Below are 22,184 nucleotides of genomic sequence, written 5' to 3' on the forward strand. Positions count from 1 at the left end.
GCCTGGTGTTGGACTCTGGAATTGTGATTTCTGCCCAATGATGCACACATTTTATTGGATAGTACAGAAAAGAATTAAGTAAAGAAACAAAGGAGTGAACAATTATAAATTGAGATGCACGCCGTGACAGACATAGACAGATTTTGGTGAGGGACAGCATGAGAGGGAGGTATAATTTAGATAGGGTAGTTGCTAGGGATTGAATGTTTGTGTCTCTCCCACAATTCATATGTTGAAGCTCTAATTTTCAGTGTGGTGGTTTTGGGAGTTGGGCTTTGGGGAGGTAATTAGGTTTAGATGAGGTGATAAGGGTAGAATGTCCATGATGAGAATAATGCTCTCTCCGCCATGTGAGAATAAAGTAAGAAGGTGGCTGTCTGCAAACGAAGAAGAAGACTCTCAACAGAACCTGATCCTACTGATCTCAGGCTTCCAGCCTCCAGTGAGAACTGTGAGAAATAAATATTTGTTGTTTAAGCCACCCAGTTTATAGTACTTTGTTATAGCAGCCTGAATAAGAGAGAAATTGGGACTGAGAGGTGGGGTGCTGCTGTAACAAATACCTAAAAATATAAAAGAACCTTTGGAACTGGGTAGTGGGTAGAGGCCGAAAGAGTTGTGAGGTGCATGCTAGAAAAAGCTAATATGGCCATGAAGAGATTTTAAAGGCAATTCTGGTGAGAACTCAGAAAGAAAGAGGAGAGCCATTGAGGAAGCTTTCATTTTCACTGAGAATACATGAATAACCATATGCAGAAATGTTGGTAGAAATACGGATGTTAAGGCCATTCTGATGAGGTCTCAGACAGAAATGGGGAACACGCTATTGGACAATGGAGCAAAGGTGATCCTCGTTATAAAGTGGCAAAGAACTTGGCTGACTTGTGTTTGTGTTCTGGTTTTGTTGTAGAAGGTAGAACTTGTGAGTGATGAAATTGGATAGTTAGCTGAGATTTCTAAGCAAAGTGTTAAAGAAGAGCCTTGATTTCTGCTGGCTGCTTGTAGTAAAAATGCAAGACGAGAGAAATGAATTGAAGACAAAATTGTTAAGCAAAATGGAACCAGAACTTAAGAATTTAGAAAATTCTCATATTACAATAACTGAGAAAGCACGTTCAAAAGAGAACACTAAGGCTGTGGTGCACTGACCATTTGATAAGGAGATAAGGAGATTGGTATGGGTGTGAAACATGGACCTAATCAGCCATCCCAGGAGAGACACTGCCAGTTTGAAGTGAAGGGGATAGAGACAGGATAAAATGAAGGAAGGCTGTCGGACTTCTTGGGTTTTACAGGATAGGACCACAGAGCTATGCACTGCAAACATGCTATTCCTCAAGACAAGGGAAGAATGACCATGAAGGTGACTCAAAGATCATCAGGCCTGCCTCAGTATCAAAATCAGAGGCCACTGCCTCAGTTTCTGCCTATGGAGCCCTTGGGGGTGGGCCAACACTCTCACTAGATAGTCCTGGGGATGAAATCCTGGCCTAGCAGAGTCCCAGTGGGGAAGTGGGGGAGATGTGACCCCCCCACTCAGCAGAGTTGTGAGAGCAGGACCTCTGCCCCAGTGGGTCAGGAAGGCAGAGCATCAAGCCAAAGAGGATTATCCTTGAGCCTTAAGATCTCATGAAGTTTGTCTTAGTAGGTTTTAAACTTCCTTGGGACCCATTACTCCATTCTTCTTTCCTATTTCTCCCTTTTGGAATGAGAATGTCTATCTTATTCCTGTCCCAAATGTATTTTGGAAGCACACAATTTGTTTGATTCCACAGGTTCAAGCTGGAGAGGAATTTTGCCTCAGGATCAATCATACCTTGAGTCTCACCATAGCTGATTTAGATGATATTTAGGTAAGACTTTGGACTTTAGTGATAACATAAAACTCAGTACGGCAGGAAAATAATTAACATGTTCTAGGATTCCTTTATTGTCCAGAAGGAGGGTAACAATATATTTTGAAAGGATGAATATTGTAATTTCTAGGGTAATCATTTAAAGAATAGAAACAGAATGCATGACTACCAAATTAGTAAAGGGGAAAAGTTTAAATTTTAAAAAGTCAATCCTAAATAAGACATAAGAGGACAGAAGAAGAAACACAGAATCAACAGGAGAGAAAGAACAAAATAAGATGGCAGATTTAAATCCAAAGATATAAGTAGTTACATTAGGTATAAATGGACTAAATGCTCCATTTCAAAGACAAAGATTACAGAGTAGATTTAAAAATCTATCAATTTGATATTTACAAGAGATAAGACTCTTATGTAAGAGATCATAATGTTACAGAAATGTGGCAACAAGATGATGGAAAAAGATATACCATGTAAATGTTAGCCAAAAGAAAGCTGGGGTAACTACAGTAATACTGGATAATAAAACAATCACTTTGTAATTAAAAAGGGTTCAATTCACTAGAAATATATAATAATTCTAAAATTTTATGCAATTAATAACACAGCCTAAACTATATTAAAGATCTGTAAAGCAAAATTTGATAATTCTACAAGGAAAAAAATTAATGAGTCTGAAATTTCTCAGCAATTGACAGAATAAGCAAGCAGAGAAATAAAAAAGGATATAGAAGAGTTGAAAAACAATGAAGAAATTTGACCTAAAAGACATATGTAGAACACTGCACCCAACAGCTACGGAATATACTTTATTTTCAAGCACATACTGAACATTTACAACAATCGACCATATACTGGGTGAAAATACAAGCGTTAACTAATTACAAAGGACTGAAATCCTATGGATTACATCCTCAAACTACAATGTAATTGTGCTAAAAATTTATAACCAAAAGATAATTAGAAAAGTCCAATATATTTTGAATTAAGACATAAACTCCCAAATAACCAATGTGTCAGAAGAAGTAATCATAATGGAAAACAGAAAATAACCATGATACTCTTGAAGAACAAGGTGGGAAGACTTGCTCTACCAGATATCAAGGGTTATTTTAAGCTACAGAAATTAATGTTGTTTGGTATTGATATTGAAATGGATAAATAATATAATGAAACATAATAAGAACTCCAGAACAAAGAGCCCAGAGTATTAGGGAAAGAATAGCCTTTTTTTTTTTTTTTTTTTTTTTTGCGGTACATGGGCCTCTCACTGTTGTGGCCTCTCCCATTGCGGAGCACAGGCTCCAGACGCGCAGGCTCAGCAGCCATGGCTCACGGGCCCAGCCGCTCTGCGGCATGTGGGATCTTCCCGGACCGGGGCACGAACCTGTGTCCCCTGCATCAGCAGGCAGACTCCCAACCACTGCACCACCAGGGAAGCCCAAGAATAGCCTTTTTAATACCACATTGGGATAGCTGGGTATTCACATGAACAAAAACTAAACTTGACTCTTACCTCACTCAAAATGTAATTCCAGGTAGACTTTAGACCTAAAGGTAAAAAGAAGAACTAAAATCTTTTGCAAGATAAATAGAAAAAGATATTCATGACCACAGAGTAGGAAAAGATTTCTTAGATATGGTACAAAAAGTACTTATCAAATAAGAAAAGATTTGGTATATTTGACCTTATTAAAGTGGAAGAATTTTTGTTCATCAAAAAGACACCATAAAGAGAGTGAAAAGAAAACCCATAGAAAAGGGGAAGATATTCACAACACGCCAAACCAACAAAGAACTAATAAAAAGAATATATTTAAAAATCAACAAGAAAAGGATAAAAAACTAATTTTAAAATAAGGTAAAACTTGGATGATTTCCAAAAGTATAAATCCAATTTGTCAATAGTCTATGAAAAAGTTCTCAAACCTATTAGTAATCACAGAAATGCAAATTAAACCATAATGATATATTATTATATACCCAGTAGATTGCTAAAATGGAAAACTGACAATTCCAAGTGTTAGGAAGCAGGACAAAAAGAACCCTCACAAATCTGATGGGAGCATAAATTGGTAAAAACACTTTGGAAAGTTGACATTATCTATTATAGTTGAAGGTAAGCATCCCCGGTAATGTAAATGCTGGATATACACTCTCAAGAGACTTTTACACAGATGCAGCAGGATGCCTAAACAAAAATATTCATTTCAGCATTGCAATGACTGACAAACTAAAAACCCTAAATTTCAAGAGTAGTACAAAGCGTGATATATTCATGCAATGGAATACTTAACAGCAATGAAAATGAAGCAACTACACCTCCACAGCACAATATGAGTGAATCTTACAAACAATGCTAAGAAAAAAAAAAAAAATGAATGCATACAGCATGATTACATTCATATACAGTGAAAAGCAAGCAAACTAAACAATATTCTTTAGAGATGCAAATAATAGATGGTAAAAATGTAAAGAAAAGTAAGGAAGTGATTACCACAGAAATCAGGACAGTAGTAACTCCCAGGGACAAGGAAGGGAGAGGTGATTTGGGAAAGGTCAAGTGGTGACGTTGGCAATGCTCTATTTCTTGATGTGCAATATGGTTATATAGGTGTTTTTTTAATAATTGGTTATTATACTGTACATTTTATGCTATATTCACTTTTCATAATGTATGTTATTTCATAATTTTAAATGGTTTAATAAAAAAGGAAAGTGATTATAAAGAGGGCAAGAATGAAAGAAGAAATACCTGTCGGCAAGCTACTATAGTTGACACACAAAGATGATGATGATTTGGATTAGGGTGGTGACAGCAGATATGGTGAAAATAGATTAATTCAAGATGAGTTAGAATGAAAAGAGCTTGTTGACATATTGAACTTTGGGGAGGAGGGAAAGGAGAGATCAAGGATTGCTTCTAGGTTTTAGACTTGAGCCAGTTGGAGTAAATTGGTCCAATGTACTGAGAATGGAATGCTGTTGTGGGGAGGGGATGGGAGAGAAAGTTTGAGAGGATGGCTAGGATAGGGAATCATGAGACCAGTTCTGGATATTAGGTTTAAGATGTAATGAGAAGTTTGAGTGGAGATATCAAATAGGTAGTTCAGTGTAGGTACCTGCCCTTCAGAGGATTAGTCTGGATTGAGATATAAATGAAGGATTTAACGATATCTCTATGGTATTTTAAACCATAGAGATTTAAAATACAGTTGGGTGATCTAATCTGTAAGACTGGATTAGATCACCCAAGGAGAAAGAATGTAGAAGCAGAGGCAGGCTCAGGATTGAGCTCTGAGCAAATACAGTATTTTAAGGATGGAGAAGAGAAATTAAAAAGAGAGACTGAGAAAGGGTGAGATAGCAGAAAAACAGAGTTTTAAGCAGAAGGGAGTGATCAACTAACTACAGTGGGACTGAGAGGTGGCAGAAAACTATCCTTTGGATTTAGCAACATGGAGATCACTGGTACTCTTAATCAGTGTAATTTCAGTAGAGTGGTGGAGGCAAGACCAATTTGGAGTAGGCTGAAGTTTGAACAAAAGTTGACAGAGTGGGCTTCCCTGGTGGCGCAGTGGTTGAGAGTCTGCCTGCCGATGCAGGGTACACGGGTTCGCGGCCCGGTCCGGGAAAATCCCACATGCCGCAGAGTGGCTAGGCCCGTGAGCCATGGCCGCTGAGCCTGTGCGTCTGGAGCCTGTGCTCCGCAACGGGAGAGGCCACAACAGTGAGAGGCCCATGTACCGCAAAAAAAAAAAAAAAAAAAAAAAATGTTGAGGGAGTAGAGACAGTATATGTAAACAAATCTTTTGAGGAATTAGATTACGAAGAGTCACAGAAATGAGGCAATATGGGGCAATGTGGATTCAAGGAGCCTCAGTCAGGGCTGTTGATGAGCATGACACAATTAGATGGGTTTTTTGATAATGCCAGGGAAAGAAAAACAAAGACAACATAAAACACTCAAATTTTCTGAGGCTCTATAATGCAGTTTCCTAGCTCACAGATTCCTGAAGTTTCTAGGAAAGTGAGTTCCTTTACAGTCCCTGTAAAGTAAATTTCTACTAAGTAAGATGTACAAGCTTGAGTGATTTTTTTAAAACAATTACAAGAAAACTCAGGGTTGAGCTGCAAGGAAATCCAGAGATTTTCTTTCCGGAAAAGTAAACATAAAAATATATTCTTAATTTGTGAATTGTACAAATGTCTATTCTGACATTTATCATCTCTTTCTCTTAGGAAATTCTTCTTTATAGCTCACTGACATCTTTCACACTTCAGTTATAACCCATAGGCTTTCAAGCAAATGCTTTCAACAGAAACATCAAATTATAAGAACTTATAAGACAAACATTAATAAATAATAAAGTATTTAATAAAAGAACTTCATTAATACATCAAAACAGAGATAAATATACAAAGCATTACCTATTGACTTGATTTCTTGAATTTTTATTTTTGTTGGTGCAAAGTGTGGTCTTAAATTTGACTTTTCAAAATCACTCTTTTTAGATTCAGGCATATTTTTGAAGGAGACATATCTGAAAGAAATAAAATTAATCTAAATTAAAATAATCAGAAAATTTACAAAACTAATCTAAAAAATAAATTTGGAGAAATGTGGTCAAGTCCCAGTTATATAGATTTGAATGTTATTGTTTTAATATATTATAGTATAAAGTGTAAAAGATTGGGACTGATTAAGCAGGAGCTAAAAATATTAGTGGTAATCACTGGAAACAGAGAGAGAAAAGTGCTGTTGTCATAGAATTGAGGGCACTCAGGAAACTATTGTTCACAAGCTAATTAACACTTTTAGAAAACTACATTGGAAATTTGTTAAATGAGATACTGGGGACATTGCCAAGCCTAGTCATAGTGGTGGTTTATGCAGTTAGGGTCAGCTCAGATTCCAGAATAGTATACCAGATAGGATCACAGAATCCATTTACTGTAAACAGAAATTTTTCTCCACTAAATTCTTTAAATGACTATTGAGGGTATGTAATTATAATAATTATATAATTTATGATATTTCTGACCTCTAAATGCTATGACTCAGACACTCACCTTTAGTTTATGTCATCCAGTCTCCCACCTTTTATTATCTATAGGTTGATGTCCTCCAGATTTATAGTACAGACCCCAAACCCTTCCCTGAGCTCCAGATTTATATATCCAACTGCTACATGATTTCTGCAGTTAGATATATCATGGGAATTTCAAACATATTCAAAACCAAATGTTTGCTTCCACTTCCTTTCCAATCTGTTCCTTCCCCAGGTTTTCTCATTTCCATTCAGCCAGAGGCTTAGGCCAAAAACTCTGCAATCATCTTTGACTTTTCTTTCTCTCATTCCCCATATCTCCTTCCCAATATCTCAGCACATCTCATTGGACCTTTCTTTGAAATACATTCCAAATCCAACGACCTCTTTCCTCATCACATCTACCCTAGTCCAAGGCCCCTTCATCTCTCATCTGAACTACTTCTCTACATCCCTCGTCTTCTTCTATCTGCTCTCTCTGCTATCACTCTTGTGCCCAGCAGTATTTTCCCAATGCAACCATGGTGGCACCTGTAAAATATAAATGAGACTCTCATTTCCCTCCAACCGTTTCCTGTCACACTGAAATGAAATTCACAATTCTCATTGTAAGACAGAAACTTTCCTCCCAATTCTTGTATTTCCAAGTAGAGGAGCTTCCATTGAATGCCCCTCCAGGCCTCTCTCTGTGTGTCCCTTTACCCCTCTCCTCCACATGGAAGCAGAGTGAGTTTTTTGGCTGTTTGGCTTAAGGAAAGGAACTTATGCTCCCACGTAAGTACCTTGGCCCTTGCTCTCCCCTCTGCCTGTAATATTCTTCCCCTAGGTATTGCAAGGTTTACTCACTTAAATCATAAGAGATGTATTTCATAAGTCTTTACTCAAATTTCCATCTCTCCAGAAAGGTCTTTTTGTGCCCCCTCTCATCTAATATAGTAAATTATGGGAATCAATCTTAATTCCGTTAATTTACTATATTTTTCTTCATAGCATTTATCACTAGTGAATGTATATTATACATTCATTTGCTTGTTTATTTGTTATCTGTCTCTCCACCTTATCCTAGAATGCAAATTGAGGGCAGGGTCTTTGTTTTAGTCACCGTTGTATTCCTAGCACCTAGAACAGTGACTGGCACATAGTACACGTACAATAAATATTTGTTGAATGTATGAATTGTTTTGGTAAATTTTGATTGAACTCTCTTATACTCTTACAATTTCCAATGAGTTTTCAGTTTATTCTCTTTAGATTTTTCAATAAACAATCATTTAATCTTCATAAAATAATTTATCTGTTCCTTTCAAAACATTTAAATTTGTATATTATGTTGTTATTTAATATCATTGGCAAGTACTTCCAGAATAGTTTGGCATACTAGTGAGAACGGGCATCCCTCTGTTTCTAATTTAAATGGGAATGTGTCAAAGATTCCACCCTAATGTTGTTGGCTATATAGTCTTGTTAAGGAGATGATTTTTTTATCCTTATCTTACTAAGGTATTTTTTCAAATACATTTGCAGAATATATAGAGATGTTCAGATATGGATTTCCTTACAGTGAACCAAAGAGCATGGGCTTTGAGGTTAGACCATACTTTGCATCTAAACTCTATGTAAACTTCTGCAGAATATTGAGTTTCTCTGAATCTCAGTCCCTCATATGCCAACTGAAGGTGGTATTTACCTCTTGGGGTTGTTACAAGAATTATTTACATTAGCTAGGCACCTGCCGCTCACTGCAGCCGCGGGGTGACGCCTTTTGCCCCAGGGATCTCCCCACTGCCCCGCGCCTTGGGACCTCCTGTTGAAGACATGGGCATTATCGAGACCCAGCGGAAGCCAGAGGAAGGGAGGAGAGAGAAGGTGATAAATTCCAGAATCACTCATTCATCCCCACGCGGCAATTCTGGGGAAAACCTATGCGTGGTAGCGGATGTGGCTTTTTTTTCCTTTTTCTGCCCCCTCTCAGCTCTAATCCCCACCATCTGTTCAGTACCACAAATAGAACCTTCTGTTGGATGAAATAAAATCAAACACTGGGCTTTCAAATAACAAACAAACAAACAAAAAACATTAGATAATAGTGAAATGTAATAAAATAATTAGGAGGTGATGAGTTTTATCTTTTTTAGTATGTCACTGAATTTTTAGCTTACATATTTAATTTAAATAATGACTGTGTTTAATAACCATCTAACAAAATCCCTGAAGATTCAACAATCAGCTCTAACAAATTGTTGGGAGCTGGCTCTAGCACACCAATGATCCCATACCAGAAGAAAAAAAAAGATTAAAAGAGGGAAGAAGAGAAGGTGCGCTAGAGGAAGACCACACTCATCTCCCACTTACAGGTCAGGACAGGAAGAATCAAATTACTGGCCATACCCCTTTTCATTTCAGGTCACTAAACTGGCTGATATGGGGGAAGGGGAAACCACAACTAAAACGTAGGATCAAAATACTAAACTGGTCAGACTTTTAATAACCAAAAATGATCAGAGTGAAATTGGAGAAATAAACATAAAACTGCTTTATGTTTTATGTTCCCAAGTTGAGAAAGGCAGTGAAACAGTTAAGCTAATATTTTTATTTTAGATTTTAAAAAAATCTATATTTATAAGCGAGATACTGCAATGGTTTTATATTCTTGTGGTCAGACTTGAGGTTCAAAGCTATCTTTACAAAAAGAATTGGAACTATTCCATCTCTATGCTCAGAAACCATTTAAATACTTCTTTGAAACGTTGTAGTCACCCTGATACAGCTTCAAGACTCTGCTTTTTGTTTTTTCTTAATAAATTATTTTATTTCATTTACTTTTGGCTGTGTTGGGTCTTCCTTGCTGCGCACAGGCTTTCTCTAGTTGTGGTGAGCGGGGGTTACTCTTCGTTGCGGTGTGCAGGCATCTCATTGCAGTGGCTTCTCTTGTTGTGGAGCACGGGCTCTAGGCACGTGGGTTTCAGTAGTTGTGGAACGTGGGCTCAGTAGTTGTGGCTCGCGGGCTCTAGAGCGCAGGCTCAGTAGTTGTGGCACACGGACTTAGTTGCTCCGCGGCATCTTCCCGGACCAGGGCTTGAACCCGTGTCCCCTGCATTGGCAGGCAGATTCTTAACCACTGCACCCCAGGGAAATCCAAGACACTGCTTTTGTAAAACAGTTCTTTGACAATTTCTCAAAATTTTCTAGTTATTGATTTAGTTACATTTTCTTTTTCTTCTTGATTCTATTTTCACCATTCATATTTTCCCAGATTATCCACTAACAGACTCATGTTTCAAAGCAGCTCAGTTATATGAAGTACTCATTATAATTATTTTAATTTCTTCTACATCCATCATCATAGCTCCTTTCTCATTACTAATATTGTGCCTTTATGTTGTCTGTTTCTTCTCTTCAATTTCTTAAATTATGGTCATTTTAACATTCTTTGGGGAGGTCTTAAACATGCTAATTTTGCAAAATGTTCTTAAAGATTCAGTGTGCTTATGAGAGGAAAGCCAAAGTCTGGTGGAAGTACTGGGAGATGACAGCTTTGTTTTTTTTTACATTTTTATTGAAGTATAATTGCTTTACAGTGGTATGTTGGTTTCTGCTTTATAACAAAGTGAATCAGCTATACATATACATATATCCCCATATCTCCTCAATCTTGCATCTCCCTCCCATCCTTTCTATCCCACTCCTCTAGGTGGTCACAAAGCACCAAGCTGATCTCCCTGTACTATGCAGCTGCTTCCCACTAGCTTTCTATTTTATATTTGATAGTGTATATATGTCCATGCCATCTCACTTCGTCCCAGCTTACCCTTCCCCCTCCCTGTGTACTCAAGTCCATTCTCTACGTCTGCGTCTTTATACCTGTTCTGCCCCTAGGCTCTTCAGAACCTTTTTCTTTTCTCTAGAATCCATATATATGTGTTAGCATATGGCATTTGTTTTTCCCTTTATGACTTACTTCACACTGTGACAGTCTCTACGTCCATCAACTTCACTACAAATAACTCAATTTCATTTCTTTTTATGGCTGAGTAATAGTCCATTGTATATATGTGCCACATCTTCTTTATCCATTTATCCAATGATGGACACTTAAGTTGCTTCCATGTCCTGCCTATTGTAAATAGTGCTGCAATGAACATTGTAGTACATGACTCTTTTTGAATTATGGTTTTCTCAGGGCATATGCCCAGTAATGGCATTGCTGGGTCATATGGTAGTTCTATTTTCAGTTTTTTAAGGAACTTCCATACTGTTCTCCATAGTGGCTGTATCAATTTACATTCCCACCAACAGTGAAAGAGGGTTCCCTTTTCTCCACACCCTCTCCAGCATTTATTGTTTGTAGATTTTTTGATGATGCCCATTCTGACTGATGTGAGGTGATACCTCATTGTAGTTTTGATTTGCATTTCTCTAATGATTAGTGATATTGAGCATCCTTTCATGCATTTGTTGGCAATCTGTATATCTTCTTTGGAGAAATGTCTATTTAGGTCTTCTGCCCATTTTTGGATTGGGTTGTTTGTTTTTTTGATATTGAGCTGCATGAGCTGCTTGTAAAATTTAGAGATTAATCCTTTGTCAGCTGCTTCATTAGCAAATATTTTCTCCCATTCTGAGGGTTGTCTTTTCATCTTGTTTACAGTTTCCTTTGCTGTGCAAAAGCTTTTAAGTTTCATTGGGTCCCATTTGTTTATTTTTGTTTTTATTTCCATTTCTCTAGGAGGTGGGTCAAAAAGGATCTTGTTGTGATTTATGTCATAGACTGTTCTGCCTATGTTTTCCTCTAAGAGTTTTATAGTGTCTGGCCTTACATCTAGGCCTTTAATCCATTTTGAGTTTATTTTTGTGTATGGTGTTAGGGAGGTTTCTAACTTCATTCTTTTTTTTTAAATTTTTATTTATTTATTTTTGGCTGCTTTCGGTCTTTGTTGCTGCGCGCAGGCTTTCTCCAGTTGCCGCAAGTGGGGCTACTCTTTGTTGTGGCGCACGGGCTTCTCATTGCACTGGCTTCTCTTGTTGTGGAGCACCGGCTCTAGGCGTGAGGACTTCAGTAGTTGTGGCACGTGGGTTCAGCAGCTGTGGCTCACGGGCTCTAGAGAGCAGGCTCAGTAGTTGTGGCACACGGGCTTAGTTGCTCCGCGGCATGTGGGATCTTCCTAGACCAGGGATCTAACCTGTGTCCCCTGCATTGGCAGGCAGACTCTCAACCACTGTGCCACCAGGGCAGTCCCTAACTTCATTCTTTTACATGTAGCTGTCCAGTTTTACCAGAAAAGAGGCTGTCTTTTCTCCATTGTATATTCTCGCCTGCTTTATCAAAAATAAGGTGACCATATGTGTGTGGGTTTAATCTCTGGGATTTCTATCCTATTCCATTGATCTATATTCCTTTTTTTGTGCCAGTACCATACTGTCTTGATTCCTGTAGCTTTGTAGTATAGTTTGAAGTCCAGGAGCCTGATTCTTCCAGCTCTGTTTTTCTTTCTCAAGATTGCTTTGGCTATTCAGGGTCTTTTGTGTTTCCATACAAATTGTGATTTTTTTTGTTCTAGTTCTGTGAAAAATGCCACTGGTAGTTTGATAGGGATTGCACTGAATCTGTAAATTGCTTTGGGTAGTAATTTTCACAATGTTGATTCTTCCAATCCAAGAACATGGTATATCTCTCCATCTGTTTGTATCATCTTTAATTCCTTTCATCAGTGTCTTATAGTTTACTGCATACAGGTCTTTTGTCTCCTTAAGTAGGTTTATTTCTGGTATTTTATTCTTTTTGTTGCAATGGTAAATGGGAGTGTTTCCTTAATTTCTCTTTTAGATTTTTCATCATTAGTATATAGGAATGCAAGAGAATTCTGTGCAATAATTTTGTATCCTGCTACTTTACCACATTCATTGATTAGCTCTAGTAGTTTTCTGTTAGCATCTTTAGGGTTCTCTATGTATAGTATCATGTCATCTGCAAACAGTGACAGCTTTACTTCTTTTCTGATTTGGATTCCTTTTATTTCTTTTTCTTGTCTGATTGCTATGGCTAAAACTTCCAAAACTATGTTGAATAATAGTGGTGAGAGTGGGCAACTTTGTCTTGTTCCTGATCTTAGAGGAAATGGTTTCAGTTTTTCACCATTGAGAATGATGTTGGCTGTGGGTTTGTCATATATGGCCTTTATTATGTTGAGGAAAGTTCCCTCTATGCCTACTTTCTGTGGGGTTTTATCATAAATGGGTGTTGAATTTTGTCAAAAGCTTTTTCTGCATCTATTGTGATGATCATATGGTTTTTCTCCTTCAATTTGTTAGGATGGTGTATCACATTGGTTGATTTGCATATATTGAAGAATCCTTGCATTCCTGGGATAAACCCCACTTCGTCATGGTGTATGCTCCTTTTAATGTGCTGTTGGGTTCTGTTTGCTAGTATTTTGTTGAGGATTTTTGCATCTATGTTCATCAGTGATATTGGCCTGTAGTTTTCTTTCTTTGTGACATCTTTGTCTGGTTTTGGTATCAGGGTGATGGTGGCCTGGTAGAATGAGTTGGGGAGTGTTCCTCCCTCTGCTATATTTTGGAAGACTTTAGAAAGATGGGTGTTATCTCTTCTCTAAATGTTTGGTAGAATTCGCCTGTGAAGCCCTCTGGTCCTTGGCTTTTTTTTGTTGGAAGATTTTTAATCGCAGTCTCAATTTCAGTACTTATGACTGGTCTGTTTATATTTTCTATTTCTTCCTGGTTCAGTCTTGGAAGTTTGTACTTTTCTAAGAATTTGTCCATTTCTTCCAGGTTATCCATTTTATTGGCTACAGTTGCTTACAGTAATCTCTCATGATCCTTTGTATTTCTGCAGTGTCAGTTGTTTCTTCTCCTTTTTCATTTCTAATTCTGTTGTTTTGAGTCTTCTCCCTTTTTTTCTTGATGAGTCTGGCTAATGGCTTATCAATTTTGTTTATCGTCTCAAAGAACCAGCTTTTAGTTTTATTGATCTTTCCTATTGTTTCCTTCATTTCTTTTTCATTTATTTCTAACCTGATCTTTATGATTTCTTTCCTTCTGCTAACTTTGGGGTTTTTTGTTCTTCTTTCTCTAATTGCTTTAGGTGTAAGGTTAAGTTGTTTATTTGAGATGTTTCTTGTTTCTTGAGGTAGGATTGTATTGCTATAAACTTCCCTCTTAGAACTGCTTTTGCTGCATCCCATAGGTTTTGGGTCGTCGTGTTTTTATTGTCATTTGTTTCTAGGTATTTTTTTATTTCCTCTTTGATGTCTTCAGTGATCTCTTGGTTATTAAGTAGTGTATTGTTTAGCCTCCATGTATTTGTATTTTTTACAGATTTTTTTCCCGTAATTGATATCTAATCTCATAGCATTGTGGGATCTTCACAGACCGGGGCACAAACCCGTGTCCCCTGCATCGGCAGGTGGACTCTCAACCACTGTGCCACCAGGGAAGCCCAGCACTGGGTTTTCATACAACATGAGGAATGAAACTGGAGTTATAAATTTGGTAGGTTAGTTCACTAGCATAAATTTATAAATCTGGTTTTTGTAAGTTGTATTGGTTTGGGGCTGCTTGAATGTTTAAAAATTCATCCTTTTCCCTCTCCCACTTTTTTTGTCTTATAGTTAGAAAAATTCCCTGTGAAATTACATCCTGTTGCAGTTGACTTAAAGGGAATACAAGTAAAGGCCTTGATTTGTGCTGCATGGGCTGGAATTAAAGGAAGGCTGCTGCATGTGTCTGGGATGGACCATTGAAGTGCCACTGGCAAACAAAGGAAGAAACCCAGAGAAAAGTACAGCTCAGATGGGAGGATGGGGGTTGAGCTAAAGCTGCCTCTTCCCAACTTGAAATCTCTTATGGACCACTTACATGGTAATCTTTGGAATGTTTTATGTTTTTATAGAACAGCCACTTTGAGGTGGAAGTCCAGAATTTCATTCAGACACCATGGGAAAATTTCAAATGCATTTTTGTGTAATAAAGATACCCAGTTTGGATCTTTATTTTATTCATATTTAATTTAAATTTGGATAAAAATATTTCTCCAAGTCCCTCAGAAAGAATAAATAAGCAGTTTACATTCTAAAGTCTTTCATGTCCAAAAACTTGTCTTTCTTTTGTTCTCAAATATAAATGATGATTCATCCGAATAGCAGATTCCTGGATTGACATTTTGTTAGAAGTTGAAAATGGCTTACTATTTTCTAGCCTCAGAGATGCAGATGAGACATATGAAACTGATTTGCTATCCTTTCCTTTGTAATTAACTGCTTTTTTCCTGTGCCTTTGGAATTGGGTAATTTTACCATAAGTCTAGCACTTAGTAACACTTTTGATTAGAAGATTCAAGTCTGTCTTAAACAAAGGGCACTTTTTTCTTATATTTCTTTGATTATTTCCTCACCATCTGTTTCTTACTCTCCTGCTTTATGTATTAAATATATATTTTCATACTGAGTATCCTGAATGTATCTACATGTCTCTCTTCTGATTTCCATTTTTTGGTGTTTTTATAAGATTGTGCCTTTATTTGATCGTCTAGATTACCAATTCAGTCTTCATCTGTATTCTATTTTTAATTTCCCTACTCAGTTTTTGATTCAAAAATGTCTATTATTTTTCAAATACCCTTTTCTCCTGTTTACTGTCCTTAAGAGAGATATTTTCTAAAGTTCTCTTCTGTTTCCTCCCATAAGTCTGCCTCGTTAGGAGTCAGGTACCTGTTCTGATTGTTTGGCTTCATCTCTATCCTTCATGTGAGTCCCCTTAAATGACCTGTGGTTTCTCTTTACTCATTTCAGTGAGTGTGGGTTCTTGCAGCACCTATGAAGGTCAGGCTATTTGGGACTCAGGTAGTATCAGGCAGTGAGAGAAGATTCTTTTGCAGTGATCAGTGGTAAACAAGCTGTCATGAGAGGGTCTCACATGGCAGCTGAGGGAGTGAGAAATGAAGAGGCCTCCAGAAATGGTTCTCAAACCTCTAGTTGTATATTAGAACCATCCGGGGTGCTCTGAAAAATTACCTATGCCCAGACTCTTCCCTACTAGTTAAATCACAATCTCTAGGGCAGGGCTCAGTGCATTTTCCAAATACTCTGAAGTGAGCAGCCACTGCTGAGAAGCTTTGCGGGAGAGTCTCAGGTTTCTCCAGGTAGGAGCAATAAGTGGGAGTCCTCTTCCAGCTGGAGGGAAGAGGAACCATCCAGCCCAGAAGTGAAGCTCTCGCCACAGAGAGCTAGAGGAGGCAGGGCTGTTACCTGCCCAGAATCCTCGTGGGGCCTTTAAAGAACCTGTGCCCAGGTAAGGGAGAAGTTGTGTGGGTAGCAGCAAGCAAGGCATGAATCTCTGTTTTCACTTACTTAAATGCCTCCTTCTCCTTTCTGCTCCTGTCCCTCCCCAACCCACCTACCTATTATAAGTCATACTTTACCTAGGATTTTATCGTCGAAATGATTGCCATATGTAAACATGGCTCGTGTATCTCATTACTATCTTATTTATTTATTTATTCATTTTTGGCTGTGTTGGGTCTTCGTTGCTGCACGCGGGCTTTCCCTAGTTGCAGCGAGCGGGGGCTACTCTTTGTTGTGGTGTGCGGGCTTTTCATGTGGAATTTGACCAATTAAATTTCACTATAGGCTCTTACCATAGTCTCTATATTTCATTATCTTTCCTTATGCAAGTTTATCCTTCTGTCGTAAAAATATTTCTGAAAGGAATATTATTTTGAATTTATTTTTAGGAAAATAATTCTTCTAATGAGAAGACCCTATTAATCTAAATCTGTCTACTTACTCCTAAATTGTTTCCTATTTCTTACCACTTAATAAATGGTAAATTTGCCATTTTCATCTGATAATCCAGTACTGAATGCTTAGGTTTTTTTTTTTTTTTGCGGTACGCAGGCCTCTCACTGTTGTGGCCTCTCCCGTTGCGGAGCACAGGCTCCGGACGCACAGGCTCAGCAGCCATGGCTCACAGGCCCAGCCGCTTCGCGGCACGTGGGATCTTCCCAGACCGGGGCATGAACCCATGTCCCCTGCATCGGCAGGCGGACTCTCAACCACTGCGCCACCAGGGAAGCCGAAGTATGGCTCTTCTGTAAAAGGTCCAATTATGAAAAGTTGCAAAGAAGAGTAGATTTGGTGTTTACTGACAAATCTTAAAGACTATATACAAATGAAAGGCAAAAGACTGAGATTTTTGAATGATTATAAAACTCTCTCTGTATCAGGAAAGTAATCCTAGGAAAGTCCTTCCAGCAAATTCTGGGTATTTGTGGCCATCACCTTTATCAGTTCCCTTTTATCCGAGAAAAATGCAGAAATCCTGAGATAATAGTTACATGGAAAAGATGTCTCTGGGAGTAACTGAAAAAGAAGCCCTATGCATTTTAATGGTTTTCAATCCTAGCTTTATGTAAGAATCATCTGGGAAAATCTTTAAAATAGTAATGCCTAGGACCTACTCCAAACTAATTAAAGTTGAATCCAATTACTTTAAAGCTTCCCAGGTAATACTAACATGCAGGTGGGTTGAAAACCACTGCTCTGAAAACAAAGCTCAGCTACAAATCGGGTAGCACCAGGTTGAGCGTTGCTATGATATTAAGCAAGCCAAGGAGAAACATGGAACGGATGTCAGTGTTGGGCAGCATGGTTATAGTGGGACACAGCTAGAGGAGGGACTCATCCAGCTAGAGGATGATGACCCAGGACCATCAGTGTCAGCATCACCTGGAAACTTACTAGGCCCCAGCCCAGACCTACAGAATCAAAAACTCTGCCAGTGGGGGCCCCCAAACTGTGTTTTAACTAGTCCTCCATGTTTGAGAATCACTGGGCTAGAGCAGGGTTTCTCCATCATTACTGTCCATGGGAATCACCTGGGGGATCTTGTTAACTGCAGCTGTCATCTGGGATGAGGTCAGAGATTCTGCATTTCAAACAAGCTGCCAGGTGATGCCAGTGCTGCTGGATGGAAGATAACACTTTGAATAGCAAGAGACCAGAGATCAAAAATGAAAGAGGCATGCAGTTACCAGGAGTTACTATGGTACTGGTGGTGGTGGTTATGATGTAAGGCTTAGGCTAAGCTGAAAGCTGTGTGACTCAGATCTGACATCTTGGGTTAGTGTAGGAGTGAGGTTTGTGAGCACTGGTGGAGGCTGGTATCCTGTTATAATTAACGTAACTTATAAGACTAGGAGCTGCATCTCAAGATTTGGAGGAATTAAATCTGTGCAATATAGCCAGTGTAATCAGCATATCATTGTTGATATGGGGAAAAAACTTACCACCTTATGCTCTGTTATTTAAGTAATCGTTCCTCTATGGCTGAAAAAGGACTCACTGCAAGATGATTGGCTTCCTAGAACAGGCAGTTTCTGGAGATACTATAAATTCTAATAAAAGGTTCGGTTCTCTGAGGAGCCCCCATAATTTTTAATGACCTCTTTTGCTATTTAATGATATTTCTAAAATCCAAATCTGAGTATGCACTGCCCTGTTTAAACCCTGCAGCAGCTCCTCACTGAAGGAGATTGGCCAGAGTGCTTTACTTGGCTCATAAGGCCTTGGTGATCTGGCCTTTATTTACCCCTTTAGCCTCATTTCTTACCAATCCATCTCCAGTCTCTACCCCATATCCCTTTCAAGTCTAGCAACACTGAACTACTTTTGGTTCCTCAAATGAGCTGGGCTTTCCTTTGCCTCTGGCTGACCCTTTGTTCATGTTATTGCCTTGGCCTGGAATCAATTTCTCTCTCTTAAATCTTGTTGCCTCTTCATTAACTCCCTGGGTCTCACCTGAGGGGCCACCTCCTCTAGGAAACTTGCAGATCCTCACATTAGGAATCTCTCTGTGGCAACTGGTGTTTGCCCATTTGCTTATCTGAATCTCCATTGAAGAGATAATATTTCACTCTTGCTGTCATATGCCTAGAGTATAGTAGTCATTCAGTAAACACTTGTAGAATAAAATCAATAAATTAAAATTACAGTTGTATGGGATAGCAGAGCTACTGTTAACAAAAATTAAAATGAAGTTGTAAGAATTCTTTATTTGAACTTGGTTTAGGGCCAATCATTCAAGCATGAGTGACAGTACAGAATTGCCACAAAGCTACTTGAAGAGAGGCAACTGTTAGAAGTGGTCTTAAAAGCAAAACTCGGAGCCTAGATATGCTGCCAGTTGGACTTATCTGTATGTACTAGATCCTCTTCATTTCTTCAACCAAATTTTCTTTCTTTTGGCCTAGGTTACACCCTAATTCTTGTGTAAATTCTTGACAGTTTCCTGTACTTGTGTGTGTGTGTGTGTGTGTGTGTGTGTGTGTGATAGTTTTGGTCCTCTGAGCACCGAGCAAGCAAAATTTACTTGGTCTTTGAATCTTGAAACTATGTGCCTGTTTGTCTTTATTTTGGACTCTGATTTCAAACTTCAACTTAGCCAGACTTAAGCAACTCAAAAGGAACATTACTCAGCTATTGATATCCTCACTAAAGACAGGATCAATGATGCCTTTATAAACTACAGAAAGGAAAGGGAAAGCAACAGTATCATCCTGGAAAATACTGTCATAAAACACACTGCACGTTATCTTTAATGGGTCAATAGCCATATATTATGCTATCTCATAATGGTATACATATATATAAATTCAAAAATATAAATATATACAAATATAAAATATATATAATTAAAATTATATAATACATGATATATAATAAGACATTATTTTTCCCTTCTCTACATGCCCAACTTCCATTTTATGCAACTTTTTCTATGTATTATTAAAATATTCTATTTTAACATGGATAGTTCTATAAATGATTTCAAAGTAAAAGTATTGGCTTTTATCGGCTGTACATAAAAACAAAATAGTAGTGAAAGAAGTTTGTGATAAAGCTGAATTTCATAAACCACTAATATTTATTTGTGTTAGGAACAAACTCCTTTTTCTTATGGCTGCACAATGGAAACATGTTCTGACATCCTGGTAAATCATAAACAACAAAAATCTGAGTAAACTGTATTTTGAGTCCAAATGATCTTGTTTTACTTTAGATTAAGACATATTTGTCCAATTGTCTTCTGGACGCCATCACCTAGATGCTCCACAGGCATCTAAAATTTAACATATCCAAAATAAAGCTCAGCATTTCTCACTCTAATCTCTTATCCACTCCAATCTGCTTTTCATCCTATGATCTCCACCTAAGTACAAAACACCAAAGTACATCTAGTCACCAAGACCAAAAGCTGGAAATCATTCTCTTGAATGTGGTAGTGATAAGAGCATAGGCTCGGAAATCAGACTGCTATGTCTAAATCCAGCTTCTGCCACGTGTTAGCTTTGTGACTTTGGGCAAGTTATTTTACCTCATCAAGACTTGGGTTTGGCATCTGTAAAACTGCACTTAATACAGTGATTTACTACAGAATAAATGAGGTAAGAACACACTACCACCAATGTCCAACTGATCTGAAGTCCTATTGATTCTGTACCTGAGTGTTTCTTTTGTCTGGGCTCTCCTCCACATTTCTGATGCCTAGAAACTTATATAACATTACATACATACACAATGCCAGTGAAAGACCAATTATTACATATTCAGGCTACCCCTTGTAAGTACACAGAGAAACTGCCTTACTTAGTTTTCTAGGCCTACTTTTTTTTGCAGTATATTGGTTAAAGTTTGAAATAAATCCTGACATTAATTTGGGGCGATATAGTAAAGCTCAAGAAGTCTTTCTTTAAAAGTCTGGAATTATAATTACTATATACAATTATCATCTGCAATAGTGAAATATTATAATTAATATTTTATAAACTAGCAATATTCAGAATGCTAATCTAGCATATTGTAACTCATAACCATTATGAAATATACATGCTTGACAAAGCTTACATTTAATATAGATTGCATAATCTAAGACAAATATAAAATAATGCTTTAAAAGTTCAAACTGAAAGTTTGAGGTAGTTATGACGATTACCTTTTTGTTTTTTTAATGCCATATGATCTGTCTTTTCTGATCTTTGATTCTGCCTCAGATATGGAGGTAGCAATATCCTTTTCAAATTCCAACTGAAAATCAAATGTCAGGGGTATCACTGAAATCTTTTTCTTTACTTCACTCTGAAGGAAGTTTTTCTGCAGCAAATCCAAAACATAACTCAGTGAAAAAGGGAGCACTTTTCATATAAGGCAAATCCGGTATGGAAAGGACAAAATTAATCTCACTTCATACATACACACACTCACACACAGAATTTATGTGGCAGGCAACAATGGAAAAATAATGCAGACTGAAAATTGGAGGCCTTGTGTACCAACTCTTTTTCTATCTATGAAATGAGGGTGTTGGACTAGATGATCATGAAGGCTCCCTCCAAAATCCAAAGTCCAGAATTTAAGAACGACCTATATATTTAGCAAAGACAATATTGATACATAGAGTTATTGGAACTATAGCTGGCAGCTCTCTCCAACCTGCTCTTCTCCCTGGAGCCACACACATGGTGGAACATGAGCCAGAAATAGAGTTAAGAAAGCAATCGAAAGAGAAATTTGTTCAAGTATTTATACAGATGGACTGAAGAAGGAAAAGCGTAAAGCTAAAGAGCGAGTTAAGGAGCCGAAAATCTTCTTTAAAACATTCTCTCAGAGCACAGCACAGAGGCATAAAGAGATAAAAACCTTTTAATGGAAAATTGAATTTTAGCCTATATTTTACAAACCTTTGCTCTTATGGCCAAGAGTGCCTTTGCTTGCTCATCCAGAATATCTAACTTCTCTAAGATTTTTTTTGCCATTGTCAATTCCTATTTTAAAAGGAGGGGAAAAAATAATAAATCTCCAAAGCAATTAAATTTAAACATATAATCAATTATTTAGGCATAAATTAAGAGATCCACTTTTACATAACTGTTTTAGGTAAAGAAAAGAACTGTATAGATCATGGAATAAACCACAGAATTGCAGAGGTACCCAAGTTTTTTAGATAGAAGCTCATATGATCAGAATTCCCGGAAGCATGTGGGCCCCAGGAATTTTTTTTTTTTTTTTTTTTTTTCCGGTACGCGGGCCTCTCACTGCTGTGGCCTCTCCCGTTGCCGAGCACAGGCTCCGGACGCGCAGGCTTAGCGGCCATGGCTCACGGGCCCAGCCGCTTCGCGGCACGTGGAATCTTCCCGGACCGGGGCACGAAGCCGTGTCCCCCGCATCGGCAGGCGGACTCTCAACCACTGCGCCACCAGGGAAGC

The 22,184-nt window shown here is 38.0% G+C and overlaps 1 protein-coding gene across 1 annotated transcript in view; it reads right to left on the bottom strand.

The window, feature by feature from the left end:
- The window catches only part of C1H1orf141 (chromosome 1 C1orf141 homolog), a 36,800-nt gene extending 15,066 nt beyond the window's left edge, over positions 1-21,734 (bottom strand). Inside the window, 3 exon segments of the mRNA XM_060004980.1 lie at positions 6,288-6,400; positions 20,915-21,072; positions 21,660-21,734. Coding sequence (XP_059860963.1) covers positions 6,288-6,400; positions 20,915-21,072; positions 21,660-21,734 — 346 coding nt within the window.
- Between the last annotated feature and the right edge of the window lie 450 nt (positions 21,735-22,184).

Source organism: Delphinus delphis, chromosome 1, assembly GCF_949987515.2.
Source record: "Delphinus delphis chromosome 1, mDelDel1.2, whole genome shotgun sequence".
NCBI lineage: Eukaryota > Metazoa > Chordata > Mammalia > Artiodactyla > Delphinidae > Delphinus > Delphinus delphis.